General features: G+C 36.8%; 2 protein-coding genes across 2 annotated transcripts; one reads left to right on the plus strand and one right to left on the minus strand.

Annotated features, from left to right (window-relative positions):
- The first annotated feature begins 842 nt into the window (after positions 1 to 842).
- LOC145579899 (protein unc-13 homolog) lies at positions 843 to 5,293 on the plus strand. The gene is made up of 5 exons (XM_081637194.1): positions 843 to 1,527; positions 1,911 to 2,780; positions 3,206 to 3,664; positions 3,769 to 3,958; positions 4,054 to 5,293. The coding sequence occupies exons 1-5, from the start codon at positions 1,129 to 1,131 to the stop codon at positions 4,965 to 4,967; spliced, it is 2,832 nt and encodes a 943-aa protein (XP_081493320.1). The 5' UTR covers positions 843 to 1,128; the 3' UTR covers positions 4,968 to 5,293.
- A 543-nt stretch (positions 5,294 to 5,836) lies between these two features.
- On the minus strand, positions 5,837 to 22,350 carry LOC145579900 (dolichyl-diphosphooligosaccharide--protein glycosyltransferase subunit STT3A-like). Its single transcript, XM_081637195.1, has 23 exons — positions 22,127 to 22,350; positions 21,902 to 21,964; positions 19,843 to 19,898; positions 19,391 to 19,462; positions 19,112 to 19,217; positions 18,935 to 18,985; positions 17,721 to 17,816; positions 17,509 to 17,568; positions 17,313 to 17,426; positions 16,427 to 16,513; positions 15,374 to 15,477; positions 14,235 to 14,330; positions 9,745 to 9,865; positions 9,534 to 9,614; positions 9,314 to 9,445; positions 8,974 to 9,222; positions 8,233 to 8,376; positions 7,313 to 7,499; positions 7,120 to 7,217; positions 6,826 to 6,905; positions 6,636 to 6,723; positions 6,313 to 6,402; positions 5,837 to 6,226 (listed from the first exon to the last, which is right to left on the minus strand). The coding sequence occupies exons 1-23, from the start codon at positions 22,241 to 22,243 to the stop codon at positions 6,167 to 6,169; spliced, it is 2,352 nt and encodes a 783-aa protein (XP_081493321.1). The 5' UTR covers positions 22,244 to 22,350; the 3' UTR covers positions 5,837 to 6,166.
- Between the last annotated feature and the right edge of the window lie 518 nt (positions 22,351 to 22,868).

Here is a 22,868-nt window from a genome sequence, read left to right on the forward strand (position 1 = left end):
GCAGCTTTATTACCCTGTATAATAGTTTGACAATATACATATAGACTAATTGTAATAGAAAATCAGTATCTTTACTTTTATTTTTTGAAGTGATTTTACTTAATAACTTGATGCTTAAGATAATGATTAATTTGTAATTTGTTATTTTTTGTAGTGATTTTACTTAATAACTCAATGCCTAAGATAATGATTAATTTGTAATTTGTTATTTTCTGTAGTAATTTTACTTAATAACTCGATGCTTAAGATAATGATCAATTTGTAATTTGTTTACTCTCTTAATACACCTAAGGATTATTATTATTATTGTTATTATTATTTTTATTTTTTGTTATTTTTATTGTTTTTGGTTTTTGGGTGAAGCCTAAGGATAAACTCTATGTGCAGCTTTAAAAACAATTGATATAATTTGTAAAATCCCATCGCACAAACACATCGCGTAGAAAACCTGTTTGAAAAATTCACGAACACTCTATGTTTTCAAATTGATTTGCTTAACTTATTTAAACTTATATTAACTTGAACTTATGTACTTAGATTGCCAAAATTCTAAACTTATTCTTAATCTGTGTTTAGACATAATTTATCCTTTTTTTTTCTCACACTTTTTTTTTTTAATTTTTTTTATAGCATTCCCACACTTACTACGGAGTAGTTATTAGTGTATTAATTTGACCATTATTATTTTTATTTAACGAAGTATAATTTAAATTTATTTTTTAAATTTAAAGATATGTACGGACCAAATATTAAATTGAAGGTGGACTTTTTGAAAATATACAAATACAAATCAAACTAGGGCCAGAAAGACAGTACATCCTTGAGAAAATCCAGGTGTTAAAATTGGAATAATTCAAAATTCCTCTGTTTTTCCTTTTCCACTCTCTCCTTCTTCATCACTTTCCTCCTTAAACCCCCCTTTTTCTCTTTCAACACTTTCTTTTTTCTCTCTCTTCCCCACCAAATCTCCATTATCAAACTCCCATTTCTTCAAAGCAAAGCATCGAATGTTCCCACTCATTCATCGATTTCCAATCAACCCAGAAAAATTCAATCCAAAATAAGAAAACCCATTTCAATTAACCCAATTTCACTACCAAAAATCCCACAAAATAGAAAGAACAATTCATGGTAAATGCAATGGAAATTCTCTGGAGTCCAATTGGTGAATTGGGTGCTGGAATTACACAATCGGAGCTCCGAGAAACTGCGTATGAGATCTTAATCGGAGCTTGTCGGAGCTCTACTGGGTCAAAGCCCTTGACTTATATTCCTCAATCGGAGCGAAGTTCATCAACGGAGAGAGATAGGAGTACGTCATCGCCGTCGTTGCAACGGTCACTGACGTCAGCTGCGGCGAGTAAAGTGAAGAAGGCACTTGGGATAAGTAGTAGCAGTAGTAGTAAGAAAAGAGGAGAGAGAAAATCTGGGGGAACTGTTGGAGAGTTGATTAGGGTTCAAATGAAGGTTTCTGAGCAGACTGATTCTAGGGTTCGTAGGGCTTTTCTTAGAATTGCTGCTGGTCAGGTATGTTAATTAATTTGGAAACTTTGAATTTTGTTTTTTTGTTATTGAATTTTTTTGATGGAATTTGAATTATGATAGTGAGTTGTTTTAGATGTAGGGATGTTAATGAGTGAGTTAAGTCGAGTATTAGTCTGTTCGAGTTAAGCTTGATAAGAATTGTTCGAGTTTGGGTTTACTATGATCAGAGTTTTGAAATATTTGCATTTAATTGTTTGTTTATTGGATTACACTAAATTTGTGAAGAATTAATGTTTGAGATAATGTGTGAAAGTAGTAATATTTAGTTGAGTTATAGTAGTATAGTGTGCTGATTACTGATGCAGTGACTGATTAGGTGTTTAATTATGATTTTCTTTCTTGGTCTCGTTAATTGTATTGATCAGCTAGGAAGACGGTTAGAGTCGATTGTGGTGCCATTGGAGCTATTGCAGCAATTGAAACCGTCTGATTTTCCGAATCTGCAAGAGTTTGAGGCATTTCAGAAGAGAAACTTGAAGTTACTTGAAGCCGGGCTTCTTCTGCATCCTTATGTTCCCTTGGATAAGTCAGACACTTCTGCCCAGCGGCTGAGGCAGATAATCAGAGGGGCCTCAGAGAAGCCTTTAGAAACAGGAAAGAGTAGCGAGTTTATGCAGGTACTTCGAAATGTTGTAATGACTCTTGCATGCAGATCCTTTGACGATCAGGCTTCAAATATGTGCCATTGGGCAGATGGATTCCCGTTGAATCTTCAGATATATCAGGTGCTTTTAGAGGCTTGTTTTGATGTAGACGATGAGACTTCTATTATTGAAGATGTAGACGAGGTTTTGGAACTGATCAAGAAGACTTGGGTGATTCTTGGCATGAATCAAGAGCTGCATAACATTTGCTTTTTGTGGGTTCTGTTTCATCGCTATGTGGAGACAGGTGAAATTGAGGATGACCTCTTGTTTGCAGCGAGCAATCTTTTAATAGAAGTTGAAAATGATGCCAAGAGTATGAAAGATCTCGACTATTCCAAGGTTTTGAGTACTTCATTAAGCGCGATTTTGGGTTGGGCAGAGAAGCAGTTGCTGACTTACCATGATACTTTTGGAAGTAATAACATTGAGTTGATGCAAAGTGTTGCTACTTTGGCGGTAATTTCAGCTAAAATACTGGTAGAGGATATCTCTCATGAGTATCGCAAGAAGAAGAAGAAAGAAGTTAATGTGGCTCGTGATAGGGTTGAAACATACATCAGATCATCCATTCGGACTGCTTTCGCTCAGGTTAACCCTTAGAACTTTTTATATATGACATAAAGTCAGCTTATCTGTATAAATTCTTGCCTGACCTAGTCAATTGCCGCCAACCAATAAGTCTGAGATATTGAGTTGTTGGGAAGCCTGGGCGTAAATTAAAACTGAACAATATAAGTAAACATTTGTGATTACAATTTTTGAAGATGTAATTGTCTGCAGAAAAAATTCAACTTAATTTGTTTATTTTGCGTCTCTCATCTGTTGGTGGTCTAAGTAATGAATTTCTCCTCTGGTTTTTGTCTCGCATCAGGCGAGTCTTACCCTGTAGCTACCGGTACATTAAATACTTATATCTTGCCATGTTTTAGGCTAGATCTTTTAACTCTTCTATTTCTTTTCTATATATTTTCATTCCGTTACACTCATAAAAAGTGTGTTATTCTGTGACACAGAAAATGGAGAAGATCAACTTGAGCAAGCAGTCATCTAAGAAAAACCAGCATAATCCAATACCTGTTCTTTCACTCCTTGCACAAGAAGTCACTGATTTGGCACTAAATGAAAAGGAGATTTACAGCCCTATATTTAAAAGATGGAACCCTCTTTCGGCTGGTATAGCTGTTGCAACTCTTCATGGTTGCTTTGCCAATGAGCTAAAGCAATTTGTTGCTCGCATCAATGAGTTAACACCTGATGCTGTTCAAGTACTCTTAGCTGCTGATAGGCTGGAAAAGCAACTTGTACAAGTTGCAGTGGAAGATGCTGTGGAAAGTGACGATGGTGGGAAGTCAATAATAAAGGAAATGCCTCCCTATGACACAGAAGCTGTTATAGGGACATTGGTGAAATCATGGATAAGGACCAGAGTTGACCGGCTGAAAGAATGGGTTGACAACTATCTTAAACAGGAGGTACATGACCCTCCCTCCTCCCCCCCTCTTTTTTTTTTCTCCAAACGGTCTCAGTTTCAATTTCTCGTGTTAAATTGACCTTATTGGCTTATTCTTTTCTATAGGTGTGGAATGTACAAGCAAATAAGGATCGAGTTGCCCCCTCTGTTATTGAAGTTCTCCGTATTGTGGATGAAACTTTGGAAGCATTCTTCCTGTTACCAATACCTATGCAGCCTGCTCTGATTACTGACCTGACTATCAGTCTGGACAGATGCCTACAGCATTATATACTGAAGGCCAAATCTGGTTGTGGTAAGTCATAAAGAATTATATCTCTTATGCTTGTATAGTGATCATTTTTATAACTATCTGCAACCCAGACTTCTTATCTCCATATTATCCTGCAGGGACTCGAAAAAATTTCATGCCTACTTTGCCTGGCTTAACGAGGTGTTCAGCTGGTTCTAAGTTTTTCAAGAAGAAGGAAAAGTCCCAAATTCCCATGAGAAGATCACAGGTTGGAAATACAAATGTTGGAGATCTTTGTGGGGTATCACAGTTGTGTGTCTGCATCAACTCAATGCAGCGTATCCGCTCTGGAGTTGATGCTTTGGAGAAAAAGACCATTACTTATCTAAAAAATTCAGGATCTACCGACTACAAAGGGTTGGGGACAAAGTTTGACCTATCCATCGCTGCTTCTTTTGAAGCGATCCATCAGCTTTGCGAAATAACCAGCTACAAAATTGTTTTCTATGAGCTGAACCATGTTTTGTGGGACAGTTTATATGTTGGTGAGGCTTCATCTTCTAGAATCGAGCCTTTCCTTCAGGAACTCGAGCAGTACTTAGAAACTATTGCAACAACAGTGCATGATAGAGTAAGAACCCGTCTCATCACCGAGGTTATGAAAGCTTCATACGAAGGGTTTTTGTTGGTTCTGCTTGCTGGAGGCCCTTCTCGCGCTTTCACTCTACAAGATTCCGTCATAATTGAAGAGGATTTCAAGTCCCTATGTGATTTGTTTTGGTCCAACGGGGATGGTTTGCCTTCTGAAGTGATTGATAGGTTTGCAACAACCTTGAAAACTATCCTCCCTCTCCTCCGCATGGACACTGAGTCCGTGATTGAGCAATTCAAGCAAGCAGTTGCAGAGACCTATGGCCCTTCTGCCAAATCCAGACTACCTATGCCCCCAACTACTGGGGAATGGGATATAAGCGAGCCAAATACACTTCTAAGAATACTTTGTCACCGAGATGATGAAGTGGCAGCAAAGTTTCTCAAGAAAACCTATGGTTTGCCCACAAAACTGAGTTAAAGCGCTGTTTACTGCAGAATCTGGGTTTGCCTTGTATATTTTCTATCGTTATGGGCAGAAGCTTAATTCTTACATTATACAAGTGATCCTGCATTGCTAATCAGAGCTTTCAGTAAGTTGCCGAGGATACGCAGTTGAGATAATTTTGTGCTAATAATGTTTGTTGATTATTTTTTTATTATTTATTGACACATGTAAATAATTATACCTCAATTTTTTTTTAAGTGGGGTGGCTTAGAATAAATGTCTGTATTTATGTTCTTTCCCTGAAGATACTTGTTCAAGTGTAGCGACATGATATATATATACAAATTGTCATTTTTTGAGTTCTTTTGCTCGAATAAATTGTTCTGATTCCCGAGGTAAAACACAGCATTAGACTTACACAATAAATATTTTGTCTATCCTATACGAGCACTATGTAAATTGTAAAATGTAAGTTGTTTAACCAAGCTATTGTTTTTTCTGTAAAATGTGAAAATTAAAAAGTCAGATTGGACTATTATACGGGATAAAGTTGATCTTATTAGAATTAAAGTTTCTGAAATTCACTTTTGTTCTAGTAGTTATAATTTTTTTTTTTTTTTTTTTTTTTTTGAAAACTATTTTGTACCATTGGATTATTTTAACTTACCATGGTTCTACAAGTAAAATATACGCAAACAGCCTGAACGGGATGCAAGTAAGTGGGAGAAGTTAAGGGAAATTAAGGACTCCAAGCCTAATCAATCTCGAAATTTGATTTATTCAGCTGAAGCTCTGTTACTTGAAATAGAATAGAATTCTTATCCTGCGTCAATGAGCTCATACAAAAGAGTGAATATTAGCTGTGCAACTGAAATTCAAAATTGGAACAGAATCATTTTGGCTGCAAAAAATAACTGTGTAAATTACTTAGAATCTCTCTCAATGGTCTACTATTTAGTACAGTTTCCATTACCATGCCAAAAACACCACAATCACGCAACCAGAGTAGAAAATTGGAGCAGCCTTCTCTCCCCATGAAGTAAATAACTAACTGGTAAAAGTGAGAGAGAGAGAGAGAGGGGGGGGGGGGGGGGGGACTAAGCGTCGTAGGTAACTATTTCTTTGATTCAATCAATGCTCTATGATTTCTCTCTAGAAGCCCTATGGGTTACAATTGAGTGACCTAAGACTTCCCTACTCTATAAATATGCAACAAGGAATGGAAAAAGAAGTTACTGCCATGGATTCCTTTTCAAAGTGCTGCTTCTTTTTGAGCTAGCTGAGCTTGTTTTCTGACAAAAGCAAGAATACCGTTAGTGAGAACTAAATATTGGTTGGCCAGCAAGGTAAAAAGAAAGTAATGGTTGAATGAAATTACCGATTTTGATTTCTTGATCTTTCCTCTTAATCTGTTCTTTGGAGGCTTCAATTTATAAATCCTTACCATCCAGTGATGAGATGTAAATGCCTAGAGGACACAAAAAATACCCAGACAACATCCTCAGTTTTGAAGGATTGGACAATCAGAAATAATCGATAATATGGCCAGAAAAATCGGTTTTTATTGTACAATTCTTAATCTGTTTCTATTATGTAGCTTTTGTGGTTATGCGAGGGGGTAAGGGGCTACTTGGTACCCTAGTCACTGAATTACAGTACTCCCTAAAATATACGATGTACAATAGCATAAGATTACAGTACCTCCTCAAAATGAGTAAGCTTGAAATGCTTCTTTCCAATTTCAGTCCTCCTAACTCTGTCATATCCTTTTCCATCTGTTTCTACAAATCTGAATCAGGCAAAATAAGTTTTAAGATTGTAGAAATGATATAGAAAAGGTTAGAGGCAACAGAGATATCAGAAAATTATTCGAGATCAACTTCACCCTAACCTGTAGTATGAAAGCTTGTACATTAAACTATTAAGCATCGTTGGTGTTGCCTGAGAGTCAATCCGATACTGACCATCTCTCTGTACAGCAGCACAATTTATATATTTAGCAAGATGAGAATGTTAATTACAAAAAAAGTAAGCAACAACGAACAATAGAGCATCTGCATCTTACTCAGATAACAAGAATGGATGAATTACCCAAAAAGAGAGATCATCGTATAGAAGACAATATAGAGTTAAAGACTAGCTAGGTTAAACTTACTAATTGCTAGAGGTAATGTAAAGTTCTTACCAGATAATCAGGTTCCTTAATATGCGGAAATACACCACCTCCTATTCGAACCATCCATAAGAATTTATTGATATCGTCACTGGGGTAGCCCACAAGACCTATGCACAATAAAATCTCAATTCTAGGTCCCACATTCTATTTTCAATGACCGAAAAAATATCATTAAAGAAACAGCAGTAAGTGGCAAATTAACCTCCAAATACAACGAGGACATATTTAACATCCAGAGAGTTATAAATTTCCCATGCTGCCTTTTCCGGAGAAGACATAGCTGTTCCAACAGTGGCAATGTGAGTATTATTCCACGTGTTATTATCAACAATGACAGTACGGTTGGCCATGGCTGTTGTTTGGTATCCATAGTCCCACCAAGATGCCACCTGCAGAGAAGTTTTTGTTAGGATTTTGTTTCTTCTAACAGTTGGACTCCAAGATATGATATAATTTACATACTTCCCTTGTTAAATATTAGACCAGACAGAGACACATATTAATCAATTACAGAAGAGGACAGATCATACATATGAGAAAACACAATCGCACAAATTTTGCTAACAAAATTCATGAAGTCTTCCAAGCACTACTGCAATCAATTTGAAACGTGTGAATAACAAACAATTGGTCGTGAGTAATTGAGGGGTCATGAAGGATATATCTATTAGGATTTTATCCCCATATCTAGATAATGTACATGGGATTATTGTGATAACTAAAATACAGCAATGAATGGCCTCTCTTATATTTTAGTGATTACCAGATTTTGATTCAGATAAAAGACATTTGCATAAACTACTATTCATCTTCCACCAAAGGCTGACAAACTACTAGGAATTTGTATGATGTAGGTTTCTAAGATAGTATTGGTTTGATCAAAGCTTAAAGTTATGAAGTAATAACGGAAGAGACCACAGGAAGGTGATAACAGACCATAAATCGACAACACCAGTATACCAAACTTTAACAAGCACATGCAAAAGATCAAACCTAATATCACATAGATCATAGATGTTAAAATAATTGAATTCCTTTCCATACAACACGAGTTTATAAGTGTAGAATATGAAGGTAACATCAAAGTGATCAAAGATCATATGAAGACAATACACCACTCACTTTATCATCCACCTCAGTGTTGTGGCTTAACCAAGCATATGCCTCCCTGAAATCATCAAAAACATGCAGACCATCATGTGTATGAGATGTCAAAACAATAGATGGCGCCGAGTATGCCTCTGCTGCTGCCCAAACACAGTGTACCTACAAAACACTCAAACATTTAATCAGCAATACACTTGACCAACTCAACAAATCAAAATAAAACAGAAAGACGCTGGAGAATGGATAAAAATAATCATGACAAAGCCATCAGAGGTTGGTAAACAGAATAAAACTGAAATGCAATGCAGCAGATGCATCCATGACCATATGAGCCCATTTTAAATTCCACAAACCTATTTGCAATGTCTGGTTCAGTATACAGAAGAAATTTATGCTAACCATCACTCGATCTGGAGCCTCTCTAAACAATTGCCTCAAAGCTAAAGCTAAACTCCCTAAATAAAAATTTAGTGTAAGTTATGTGATGTGTTAAAATAATTTTCACAGCCACCAATAAGTAATCAATAATTTTTATTATGGCAAAAGCTAGGGGGAAAAAAAAAGGTTCCTTTTATTCAGAATTCACTTGGACGGAAGGGTAATGATGAAACCAAAAGTATAAGATTACCAAATGTGTCATTAATTTAGGTAATGAAGTCAGAGACACAAGTTGCAAACATATTTTCTGGCAGTAAAAAGAATTGTGATGAAGGTGCAGATGATAATCAATAGCATGGATAAGGAAAGTAACCATACCACATAAAAACCACCCAGCAAGACAGTCAAGAACAAGGCAATTAGAGATGCTTCAAAGGGTAAAACAAGAAGCCTTCTCCCAACACGGGACCTCAAGGGAGCCCTCTCAGGAACTTCCTTTTCCTTTTCTTTTTCCTTTTCCTTCTTCTTTCCCTTTTTCGAAGGCCGCTCTTTTGTGGCATCTTCATTTTTATCAGTTTTTGCCACATTGTTTTGTATCTCAGCATTGCCAGAACTCACTTCTCCTGCCTTGACAGTTAACACAAAACAATAAAGTTTAGCCTCCAGATGAATAAAAAGTAATTCAAATGATTTGAATGTCTTAAATTCTCATAGCCACCTCATCAGGGGGAGTTTCTAACAATGAGGGCATCTGAAATTTGATAGACCGAGCAAAAACATCAAAAGCTTCTGACAGAGCAATTCCAGACATTATGCACGCTGCCGGAGCAAGTACTAGCATAAGCCGCACCTACATCCAGATAAAAAAAGTGAACAATGAGGGACTAAAACAATTACCAATGAAAAAACAAAGTCAAACTTCTTGCTAATTTACTCACCATAACACCTGAAAAGTATACTGACATCACAATGTAGAGGACTACAAACGAGCTTGCATCAGACAGCGGTGAAAAACAAGCCTACAAGAAACATAGACCATTACAGAAAAGTGGATGATTTCACAATGATGAGAGAGAGAGAGAGAGAGAGAGAGCTCAAGGGGATCACTAAGAATTAACTACAGAAAAAAATAATACAAATACAACTTACAATAATTCCAGCGGGAACCAAGAATGCCAATACATTGATGTCCATGAAGTAAGATGGCCATGTAGGCGGTTGATGTTCACTAACACTAGCAATGATCGGTATGTATTTGCTTGCATAAGTTCTGTAATTTTCCGCCCAACCCCCAAGAACAAAGCAAAAACAAAAGGAATTTCATAATCAGCATTTATAACCAGAAATCTTAGAGAGAAGAAGCATTAAGTGAACAATTGTCTATGCTCAGAAGAAAATCTGAACTCCATTAAAATGGAAACATCACAACATTAAAAATCAATAGGCCATATTTGAGTGTGTCCAATATCTAAATACTCCATATGACATGTGGGTTCCACAGGTCGTATATACTTCTTGTGATGTATACATTACCAATCATAAACGACAAATGATCATCCATAGAGCCATGATATGACAAGTATGTGGGTTCAGGATCATTCTATTATACGAGGAGAAGTGATAGAGCCATCATCCTAAGAGAATGATCATCCATAGATATGACTGACACGAGTTAGTTCTCCACACTAAAAAAGACTTCAGACTTATGGAGGAGTTAAAAGTGAAAAGACCTTTTATGGAAAGCTTCCTGATTTAATCCCTTAGGTGTATATATTACCAACCATAAAAGATAAAGGGTTTCTGTCCCTCCACTCCAGCAGTCTAGCATGTATAACTACCACACCATTAGGGTTCAAGCTTCAGTGCAGACGTCATGTTAAAAGTTAAGCAGGCATAAGGCACTTAATATACAGGTTTAAGGATGGAGGAAAAGAAAAGAAGAATGTATCCCACAAATTAGTCCTAAATACTCTAAATCCATTATTATCCTTTTCATATTTAGGATGAAGAAACACGTCTAGAAAAGATACTCAATTTACCTACACACTCCTTTTTTTTTCATCCTTGTTTAGAACAATCAATCAATCAATCAATCAATCAAAGCCTTAATCCCAAAAGTGGGGTCGGCTAACATGAACCAAATTTGATTATTCCGTGTAGTCATCAACATAAATCTTTCTCCTCCATCCCTTACGATCCAAAACTTCATCCTCACGTAAATCCATGCACTTCATATCCTTCCTCACTCCTTCCAACCAAGTCATCTTTGGTCTCCCTCTTCCTCGTTTAATCCCTCCATGGTCCCACTCTTCCACTCTTCGCACCGGTGCACCCTCGGGTCTCCGTCTTACATGTCCAAACCAACGCAGACGATTTTCCCTTAATTTATCTACAATGCCCGCCACACCTACTTTCTTGCGAATAACCTCATTTCTGATTCTATCTCTTAAAGTGTTTCCACACATCCACCTTAACATGCGCATTTCCGTAACCTCCATCTTTTTAATATGCTCTTTCTTAGAAGCCCAACATTCTGTACCATAGAGCAACACTGGTCTTATGGCAGTCCTGTAGAATTTTCCCTTCAACTTTAAGGGAATGCTGCGGTCGCATAGCACTCCCGTGGCCGCTCTCCATTTAAGCCACCCTGACTTAATCCTGTGGGTCACGTCTTGATCAATGTCACCATTCTTCTGGATGATCGACCCTAGGTACTTAAAACATTCACTCATGGTCAAATCCTTTCCATCCAAACTCACCACTTCATTGCTTGTCCCCCTCTGAGTGCCAAAACGACATACCAAATATTCAGTCTTACTCCGACTTAGCTTAAACCCTCTAGATTCCAACCTTTGCCTCCATTGCTCCAACTTGACATTAACCCCATCCTTAGTCTCATCCACCAAAACGATATCATCTGCGAACAGCATACACCATGGAACCTCATCTTGAATTGGTCTAGTTAATTCGTCTAGAACCGTTGCAAAAAGAAAAGGGCTTAATGCAGACCCTTGATGCAATCCGATTGTAATAGGGAAATCTTTTGTCAACCCTCCGCATGTCCTCACATTTGTTGACACATCCCGATACATATCCTTAACTAGGTCTACATACCTTCGTGGGATACCTTTCTTCAACATTGCCCACCAAAGTATCTCTCTTGGCACCTTGTCATATGCCTTCTCTAAATCAATAAAGACCATATGAAGATCTTTCTTCTTTACCCTATAAAACTCCATCATTTGTCTTATCAAATGGATTGCCTCCATAGTAGATCTCCCAGGCATAAAACCAAATTGGTTATCTGAAATGCTTGTGCATGCCCTCAACCTTTGTTCAATCACCCTTTCCCACAACTTCATAGTATGGCTCATAAGCTTAATTCCTCGATAGTTAGAACAATCTTGAGCGTCTCCTTTGTTTTTATAAACCGGGACCAAGGTGCTCTTCCTCCAATCTTGTGGGATCCTTGTAGCCGTCCATATCTTGTTGAAAAGGTTTGTTAACCAATCAATACCAATCTTACCCAAACACCTCCACACCTCTATCGGTACCCCATCAGGGCCAACCGCCTTCTTAGGTTTCATCTTCCTCAGTGCAATCTCCACCTCTACTCTCCTAATCCTTCGCACATACTCCATGTTGATTTCTTCATCACTCATAGAGGTATCTCCTATCACAACTCCATTACTTCCATTAAATAATTCATCGAAGTACCCCTTCCACCTGTCCTTGATGCCCTCCTCTTGCACTAGGACCATTTGGTTCTTATCTTTGACACACTTCACCATGCCAATATCCTTCCTTGCCTCTTGTCTTCTCTTTGCCATCTTATAAATGATCCTTTCTCCCTCCTTGGAATCAAGCTTTTCATAAACCTCCTGATATGCCTTTTCTTTTGCTTGGCGAACAGCTGCCTTTGCCTTACTCTTAGCCTCCTTATACGCTGCAAAGGTTTCATCACTCCTACATTTTCCTAAGGCTTGATAGCATTCCCTTTTTTGCTTAATTACTGCTTTCACCTCTTCATTCCACCACGAAGTATCTCTCTGTACCGAAGTTCTTCCCCTTACTTCCCCTAAGACCTCTTTGGCCACTCTTAGGAAACAGTTCTTCATTCGTAACCAGGTCATGTCCGGATCCACCTCTCCATCCCAATCCGCTTCTTCAATTACCTTTTCTGTAAAAACCTTAGCTTTTGCATCCCTTAGGGTCCACCATCTTATCCTTGGTTCTTCTTGTCTAACTTTTTTCTTCGCCTTCTCTTTCAGACGAATAGTCATTACCAATAGCCGGTGTTGGGTGACCACACTCTCCCCTGGGATAACCTTACAGTTTATGCAACTTTGTCTATCTATGCTCCTTGTGAGCAGGAAGTCTATTTGAGTTGCATTTGCTCCATTCCGAAAAGTTATCAAGTGTGAATCCCTCTTCTTAAACCAAGTATTAGCCAAAATTAAATCATATGATTGGGCAAAATCCATAATAGCTTCACCACCGACGTCCCTCTGCCCATACCCAAAGCCTCCATGGACACTCTCATAGCCATCTCGGCTCGCCCCAACGTGCCCATTTAGATCCCCTCCAATATATAACTTCTCTGAGTGGTGGACACCCTGCACCACCTCGTCTAGGTCCTCCCAAAATTGTCGTTTCTCTTCTGCATCTAAACCCACTTGGGGAGCATAAGCACTGATAACATTCACAATCTCCTTGCCACATAGCAACTTCAGCCTTATCAACCTATCGTTCTTCCGATAGACCTCGATCACCTCTTTTGCCAACCTCTCATCGAGAACCACACCAACTCCGTTCCTAGCTCCACCATTCCTTGTTCTGTGGCTCGTTTCTTGCCCAACATACCATACCTTATACCCCAAAACCAAGCCTCGAGCTCCTTCTCCTGTCCATCTTGTCTCTTGGAGGCACATGATGTTCACGCGTCGTCTTTTCATTACTTCTACCAATTCTGCTGATTTTCCCGTAAGAGACCCCACATTCCAAGAACCAATCCGCAAACTAAATTCTTTTCTCCCACGCTCCCTCCTGATCCCAACTCCAAGTCCTTGATTATTTGACACCACAATTGGGCAATATGGCGCGTCGCTTCTGGGCGACGACCTAGCAACCCTTACATACTTATCACTGCACCCGGGTCTGGGAAGTGCAGCGCGTCGCTCAGTAGGGAACGCCCCAATGGCACGCCCTTGCTCATTTGACACCACACTCGGGCAATGTGGCGCGTCGCTTCTGGGCGACGACCTAGCAACCCTTGCATACTTATCACTACACCCGGGTCTAGGAAGTGCAGCGCGTCGCTGAGTAGGGAACGCCCCCACGAAAATATCTGTTTGGCTCATGTCATGGGATGTGACGAAGTTTTATACTGGCTGTCACTGGCCTACCGTAACCCTCCTCCTTTATCCAGGCTTGGGACTGGCAGCGGGAAACCCACTTGTTTAGAACCTCTCTTTTATTTTTTTTCCTTCACTAGCCCCCATTTAATCAATATTTTCTTCAGTTATTGGCTAATTACACAAACCATAGAAAAAAGGTAGCGGAGAGAAAAACATCTGCATATAACGTTCAAGGAACTATCAGTTAAACTATAAAAGAATATAGCAGGGATAGTTGCATACGGATCAAGGAGACTAAGACTTCGCCCACTCCATCCCATCGTTGGGCTAGAAGCCACGAGCGCAATAAGTATAGCTGCTACAGCAAAACAAACTGCCCTGAAACAGCAAATATACTTGTTCAATCAGTTAAAAGATAAAACAAAATAGCATAATGGGTTGAAAGTTCGATTAAAATGGAAAAATATGCGTTATTTGGTACAATGACACCATCTACGGGCCTTCCATGTTACGGATGCAGGATGATGAGTGGAAAAGTATACTACTACTTGGTCATTAGAACATGCAAGGTTGTCACTAACAATTTAGCACGCATTACATGTTGATACTAAAAAAAAGATACCAGCTAGTCTGTTCGTATTTATGAAGTGGTGGTTTGGTTTTCAAGTAATTACAGTGATGGGTAAACAGAGCTAAACAGGTCTACTCACTCTTTTACAACAAGCTTGACAAGTAGCTCAATCAATGCCAAGAAGTGTGTTTTTATTCAACGGTAAAGTTTGATTTTCCTGGCTAGCGCTAGGCCAAAGCTCCTACTGAATACATGAGACAGGCCAACCCCCAAGAATACCCAATTTAATGCTGGCCAACTCCCTAAAATACCCGAGTTAAGGCTCAGTTGTTCCTGGAGAATATCGTGATTGCTAGTGATATATGAACTTATAATCATGGAATTGACTCGATCAACAGATTCTAGATTATAATTTCATAACTCTAGCCAATTCTCATTCGGGGCGGAACAGATCTACTAATTCTCTATTCCAGTTGGTAAGAGGGATCTTGAACTAAGATATAGACTAAAGAAGCTTAAAAAAGGGTATATAATGATTATAATCGGGTTCATTGAGGGGTTCCCTAGCTAGAGAGGAAGGAAAAATACACAAAGAAAGAACACCAGCAATTCAGCATAAATTTCTCGTGATTCAATCTAGAAGATTATGAAAAAAGAGGATAATGGTTTCCCCTTAAGAAACCAACTAAAAAGAATTAACATAACAGAACTGAAACTTTATTGTGTCAGATCCCCTCTTTTCTGTGACTAAAACAAGTGTTGAAGGAAGCTAATTTAAGCTTATAACTTGGTGAATGTAACAAGAAGCATAAAAAAAAAAAAATTAAAAAAAAAAAAGAGGATTGCTTACAGGCCACCAGTTACTACAAGAGTTACAGCAACTTTGAACATCTGAGGAGAAAGAATTCCCTTGATGTAATACACAAGTGCGACCACATGGAGAATAATGAACACCTGCAGTCATCTTTCATGAATCAGACATCCCAAAAGAAAGTGAAGGTATGAGTCTAGAAGACTAGTTTTCTATGATAAACAAGCCTATGAATAACATTTCAACCCATACAGTCATACATATCAATTTTTTTACCACTTCATACAATAATCTTAAATAATTGATGATTGGTGCGTATGGATTAGAAATTATTGATAGCAAGAAATATCCTAGTTTCAACTTCATAGGAAATTAGGAATTATAATGCTTAAAACTCAACCACTTAACGTCCTGTTTAGGTGAGACGTGTACTAAATTTGATGCAACTCAAACATCTCACATCCTGCTTAGGTGAGACCTGTACTAGGTGATATTGTCTTTTTTTTCTTTTCTTTTTTTTTTTCCCTCTCTACTACCGACAACTACATTAATAGTTATTCTACTTGACTGCCATAGGTAGTACTTAGTTGTGCAATTTTCTAAATTTTCTTCACAGTTGGCAGTTCAAACTTCAAACTAAACGCGTCACAAGATAGAGCCTTGGGGTAGTTGCCTAGTTGGGTTCTGAGTAAATCCTCACCTGCCCAGCCATTATTCAAGTGGGTTCAACACAGGTAGTACTTAGTTGTGCAATTTTCTAAATTTTCTTCGCAGTTGGCAGTTCAAACTTCAAACTAAACGCGTCACAAGATAGAGCCTTGGGGTAGTTGCCTAGTTGGGTTCTGAGTAAATCCTCACCTGCCCAGCCATTATTCAAGTGGGTTCAACACAGGGGGAGTTTGTCAACATCAATAGGCAAAAGGAAGTCCCCAAAAATAAAAACGAAAACCATATCACTTTCTAAAAGAAAATAATTCATATAAACATCTGCTAATTGCTTGAAGTAATTATAGACCTGATGGAAATTCACTTGGTATGCTGTGCTGTATACCAGGAAAAAGAAACCAGAGTATGCATCAATATAAAGCTTACCAAAAATGATGCAAAATGTTCTGATGTCAAGACGGCATTGAAACCAACAACAGGAACCAATGCAGCTAACAATGTGCCCAACACAACCTGCATTCATGATGTTTCAAACAACCATTTTACTCTAAAATAATACGCATGAACAAAATTTAAGATAAAAAATGCAACATCAACCAAATAACTCAAAAAAGGCTCCCATCTTGATGAAATAAAGGGGTTAAATATACACAACCTTAAAGGCTATTTCTAACTCACCCTTACTATGATATCAACTAGAATCTGCTACTTCAGAACAAATTAAAAGTGCAGTCCTTTTAATAAGCTATTTTAATTAAGTCCATTTCACGGTCAAAATGAAGAGAATCATTTGCTCTGTTGGAGATGGACTTAAATTTAGACAGTAAGGAAATCTATTAAAATGGTTTAGAGTATAAACTGATTAGCTTGGTTGATACGCTACTTGATGCTAAAAGAATATTCAAGTTCTTCTCAGTTTGTCACATGATTTGTGCAAAAGAAATTATTTATGCAATTTTACAAGAACAAATAAAGAGTAATTAAATGCAAGTATACAGACAGAAACACAGCATGAACAAAACAAATGTCAGTCTATTAGCAAAGAATTGTAAATAGATAGAGGCAGCCTTCCTTATCCGTACAATGATGTTACAAGTCTTTTTCTTTCTACTCAAGTAACTTCTTCAGTTCTCAGCAGGAGCATAATAATACATCACACCAAATCAACATTCTTTCTTTTCACACAAAACAGAATGAAAAATCCAGCACATCATTCCATCAGTAAAACAGTTGCAAACTGGCAACTTTTAAACTTTGCAAGTTAAACTGTAGGTATTACATAAACAAAAGCAACAATGTTAGAGATGCTTACCAGAGGAGCATATGCAATATACAGTCTGTTAGAATATCGGCCAGTAACAATGCAAAGGAGCACGTGCATGGGAATAAGATTAATTATGAAGGTGTATCCTCCCCACGAGCAAACCTAAAGAAACAGAGTATAACTTACATCAAAGAGCTCAATTGAAAAAAAAAAAAACGATCAAGACAGGTCACAGGAAACCTACCATATAGAAGTATGCTATGGCATTCAAAGTTGCATAAAACAGAGAGCCGGTGTTCAAAGTCTGCACTCAAAAAGTTGGCCAATGTTAACCCACTAATAAAAAAAACCATATAGAGATTGCCAAGCTAGATGAGTTTGAAGCCTTAGAAAAAAAAAAAAAAAAAAACACACACACACACACACACAAGCACAGAAGTTGGGCTTAAAACTTACTTTGACATAAAGACAGAAGGTAAAAATCAATGCAAAAATAGCTACGGCTTCATTGTCATAGCTGCCAGCCACAGATCGAGATATATAGGATGGAACCTGCAAAAGAACAGAGTGAATAAGGATTTAACAGAAACAGAAGTAGCAATGAAAAAACAAAAACTGAAATTCATCATATGCTTGGACATGTGTAAGGCACAAAGAAACTTAGGAATAGTTAAACAAATATACATTTCATACAGGACAATGCAGCCTCGAGCTAAACCTGTACCTTTCTGTTCTGGGTTTTCTAGGCTAGAAACTATAATTCATTTTTTGGTTATGAGTAATTGAATAAATCCAACATAAGATGAACAAGGGTTTCCTCTTGATATTTCTACACATTACCTACTTAAAACTCTGGCCTTAAGAAATGAAAAGAATGTATCCAATTCTTCCAGTAGTCTGAGCTAGAATTCCTGATTTCAAAGAAGTAAATTGTCTGAACTCTTAACAAAGACATGGTATTCTTAAAGTTTTAATTCCTGGGAGCAAATTTTTGTTGAAACCTACCTTTTGAGTTTTGAAGACTAAAACGTTGTAGTTCCAATCAGTTTTACTAAGCAAAATTGACATAAAAACATAGTAGTTCCAATCGGTTTAATCGATAAAGAAACCAGGTGAAAAGAACAAAGCCTTAGAGTCTCTCTTTCAGACACCTATGGTTTCAAGAAGTTTTCTCAAAACATAAAAACGTAAAGAATTCATAAGTGCTGACTACAAATCGATAACAGAAAAATATATATTTTCACCAAATCGGTTTCTCAATGTATAAATCAACAGCGGACTATGCCATTTACATATTCATAGTTCTTTGCATTGTCCTAAGCAATTCTGAATTTGGTTATACCAATATTGGGTTCACTTTTTTGAGATTTGAAGAAAGTTTCCCATTACCAACTAAGTAAAATTAGGAACAATGAAATAAAACATGAACTTTCAAAAAAATAAAGAAATGACTGGCTTTACGAATTTTATGCAGATTAAGAGTCCGTATGTTGGAGCTATTCAAATTCCTTAAACAAAATCAAATGGTGAACAACATACTAATATGCACATAAGAATGATACAAGTATGCTAAATAGTTTTCAGAAAAATGTACAAAAATAAGAAAGCAATAGATGAAGTAGATATAATTGCCATATGAAACAAATTAGACATAAAAATCCTAGGCTTACCATGCCCAATAGTAATGCAGCTGTTAACCCTGCACCCGGGCCCTTCACTTCCTGAAAGATCATATTATTCAATGTTAACCAGTTAAATAAATAAAAAGGTCCTCTAACTTATATTAGGGTAGAAGAAGGAGGCACAACAGTATATATATTAGTTAAGGATTATGAAAAAAAACTGACCTTTGTGAGAAAATAGGTAGCCCATGATGCAAAAGCAGAAAATACTGGTGCAGTAAACACACAGACAGTCTCCACAGACAAAGGGATGTTCACAGAATGCAGTAACCTATCAACACAAAACAATGTCATTTCCTTTTCTCTCAGGTCAAGAACTAAAAAAAATTACTAGAAAAGGAAATAGTAGAATATAAACAGAGATTACATGAATCAGTGAAGCACACAATAAGATACAGACCAGAGTTGGGAAAAATCAGTTTGATTAAAGTATGGAAAACTTACCACCACATGGTACCTGCCGTCAGTGTTAATCCAGGATAAACAGTTCCACCAATCACACGACCCAGTGGGTACCTGAAAGGGGGATAATCACATTAAATATTTTAAAACATCCGGTACAAATCCAAAAGGAAAAGACAACTAAGGGCCTGTTCTCATTGACTGAAATGAGCTGAACTGAACTGAACTTATTAGAACTGAAGTGAACTGAGTTGAGCTGAACTAAACTTATTAAAGCTGAAGTGAACTGAGTTGAGCTGAACTAAACTTATTAAAGCTGAACTGAAATGAATATTATTTTATAAGAGCAGGAAATTAGGAGCTGAACTGAACTGAACTTATTAGAGCTGAGCTGAACTGAACTTATTAGAGCTGAACTGAAAATAATCGTATGAGAACAGGCCCTAAAAAAATGAATTTATATATATTGGTTAGCCAATTGTAACAGCAATTACCAGGTTCTGTCGTCAAACCAGTTCCAAAAATCATATATGCCATTCTTTGTGAGAAACTGAAAATTTTCCATTCATTGACAGTGTAAGACATCAGCTTTCAGCCATTCACAATATCACATACAATAAAAGATTGTAAAAAAAAGGACACTATATGAGAGGTCTAGAGCATATAGATTAACGAACAAGGTATAGACTACAGTGATATTGCACTACCTTAGACAAACAAGGTTAAGTTGATAGAACTGAAATGCATTATTCATTAACAGAAAATGTACTATCCTTTGACAATTGGATTCACACTCTCCCATTCTGCTTTCATTCAATAGAATAAATGACTAGCTTCTCAGCCAAAAATCAGTGATCATTATCAGTTAAAACATCGTCCCATCTCCTCATGTTTTTCATATGTTATAAACATATGATTAGTTCATTTCTCACAACCCACAAACAACACAAAGGTTTTAATAACTTAAAATAAATGGGCAACCACAGGTAAAAAAAAGTCGCTAAGATATATAAGCCAAGTACCCCCAAAGTCAAATCTAACATATTTGAATTAAATAAAATGTACAAATAACAACAAAACAAAATTCATATATTGCACTATATGTCTGTATACAAGTGTCCACATAATAGATTTCAAGGGAGACAGATGCTCTTCTACTCAATAAAACATTAAAAGTTCAAAAATTATTAGACTATTGGATATTTTATTCGTCATTGTTATAGTCCTTCCAAAATGTAAGTTTGTAGGTTGCTGAGACCGGGAACAATTAAGTATATCATGTCATACCTATTTCTAACCTAAGTTAATGAGTCTTTCATCACACACACTGGAGCTTTGCAGTTAAGATTGAATCCTTTAGTTCACTGCTTCGGTTAACAGGGGAGCTTGGCAAATATCATGACCAGAGAAACAAAGATTGTGTATTAACTAAACTTAGAGTTAAATTATGATAAATTATAAATTAACTTATAGCTCCTCCAGTGACTATTTAGATATCTTATCAACTAAATCTGTGATTTGACAGCTAAGACTCTGTTTTGTTCTAGCTTACTTTGTCTAAAATTAAATTAATAGAACTTATCTGAATATATATGAGCTTATCTTTAACTTTTCAGAACTTATCGTCAACTTACCTAAACTTATAGTATCTTGGCAGGACTTATATTATTTCCCTGTAGCAGCACTAACTTATTTTGTTTAAACTAAACTTATTCGAACTTAGTTTATCTAATATAAGTCAAAATAAGTTATAATAAGTTAAAACAAATGGACCTTAAAGATAGTAAACAATATGAGCAAGACCTAAAAGTTTATCTATTGAGGATATCATGATATTCCTGAGAGCACTAAAGCTTGGCAGCCAAATTTGTATTTCAAATAAACTATACTAGTCAAGAAAAAAAAAAAGGTAGACAAACAACGTCCGCACTAAAAGTAACTACAGCAACAAAATCTGCTACAGAGCAAGATGATCAGGAATTCAGGATCCACATTGATAACATGAAGAATCTCAGTCATGTAATCACTTAGAATAATAGTTTCTGTAAAGGCTCAACCCTCAGCAAGAAAGAAACACAATTTAGCATTAGTAATGCCTAGCTTCCACCAAGGCATTACTATTAACCTATTAGTCACGTACATGCATAATACGGAGTACAATTTTTAAATGCTAGCAACGGAAAACCTGGTCATCTAGTCTAGTAACCTAACTTGCAAAACTCAGCATTGAAATAAATACAATTTGTATAATTACTACAGCCTTATTCCCACTAATCATCTCAATAAAATGTCAATTACTCCCTGAACTGATACATTTTAGAAGCACACATGCATTATACACTTCCTAATAGCTATCTGCGAAAAATCGAGCAACGAATGACCTAACTTGCATAATTTAAGCATCTTGAACGATTCGTTGAGCTTATAAATGCATAAACCAAGAAAGATTCAACAAGTCGCATATCCAATTCAAAAAATACCACTAAAAAAATGTCAGAAGTCTACAAAAACATTAAACTGCCATGAAAATCAGCACAAAAGTAAGATAAAAACCTGAGTAACACGATAATTGAAATAAGGATCAAACTCATGAATGACGCTTTCATATTTGATAACCTGCAAAACACATAAACACATTATACCAAATTGCATTTGAATAAACATATACTCGTACATAGAATGAAATCTAACCAGAATTACCAAATCTATGCTTGAAAAAAAGCGAATTAGAATGACCTAAATTATGGATTAGATCTAAATAGAGGAAGAAGAAATTACAGAGAAAAGACGGATCGAGAAAGCGAGAACTCCGATCAAGATGAGGATGAAAACAGCAAGCACATTTCCGAAGGCGTTTCGCAGAGACGATGCATTGGCGGTTTCAGTGTCCGCCATTGGCGAGAGAAGTGAAGCTCGAGAGAGAGAGAGATTTTGCGCAGGGGTTTTGGGTGACTGACTACAGACTAGTAGTTGATGATTTTCATGAGAAGACCTGATGAGTAGACTTCAAGACCTCCAAATAAAACCCCAAATAAGGCCGGTTCACCCCACATTAAAAAAAAAAAAGAAAAAATTCACAACCCGTCACAAAAAAAACCATTATAGACCGATAAGAATATGACAAATGGCATAAAAACACAAAATTAACAAAAATTATATAAGTTCAGGTAAAATTGAACATGACACAAATCACACAATACTTATTTGATTTTTACTTAGGCTAGGCTTATTTGAGATTTTTACATTTCTATTATTTTTGCTAAACTCTTTTACTGAAATTAAATTATTTTTAATGCATTGAAATAAATTTTATTGTATTAAAATCATTTAACCAAACTGAAATTATTTGATTTTACTTGATTGAAATCGGTTTTACTAAACATTTTTTTTTAAGGTGAAGTGAACAAGACTTTAGTTCGGCCATGGTTTAACTTTTGCACTATTTGAACGCTCATTCTACTTAGACTTTCTCGAGTCCTTTGATGCATACCGAGCATTATTGAACCGTTTTTTGAATGTT

The sequence above is a fragment of the Chenopodium album genome, chromosome 14, assembly GCF_948465745.1.
Source record: "Chenopodium album chromosome 14, dcCheAlbu1.1, whole genome shotgun sequence".
Taxonomy (NCBI): domain Eukaryota; kingdom Viridiplantae; phylum Streptophyta; class Magnoliopsida; order Caryophyllales; family Amaranthaceae; genus Chenopodium; species Chenopodium album.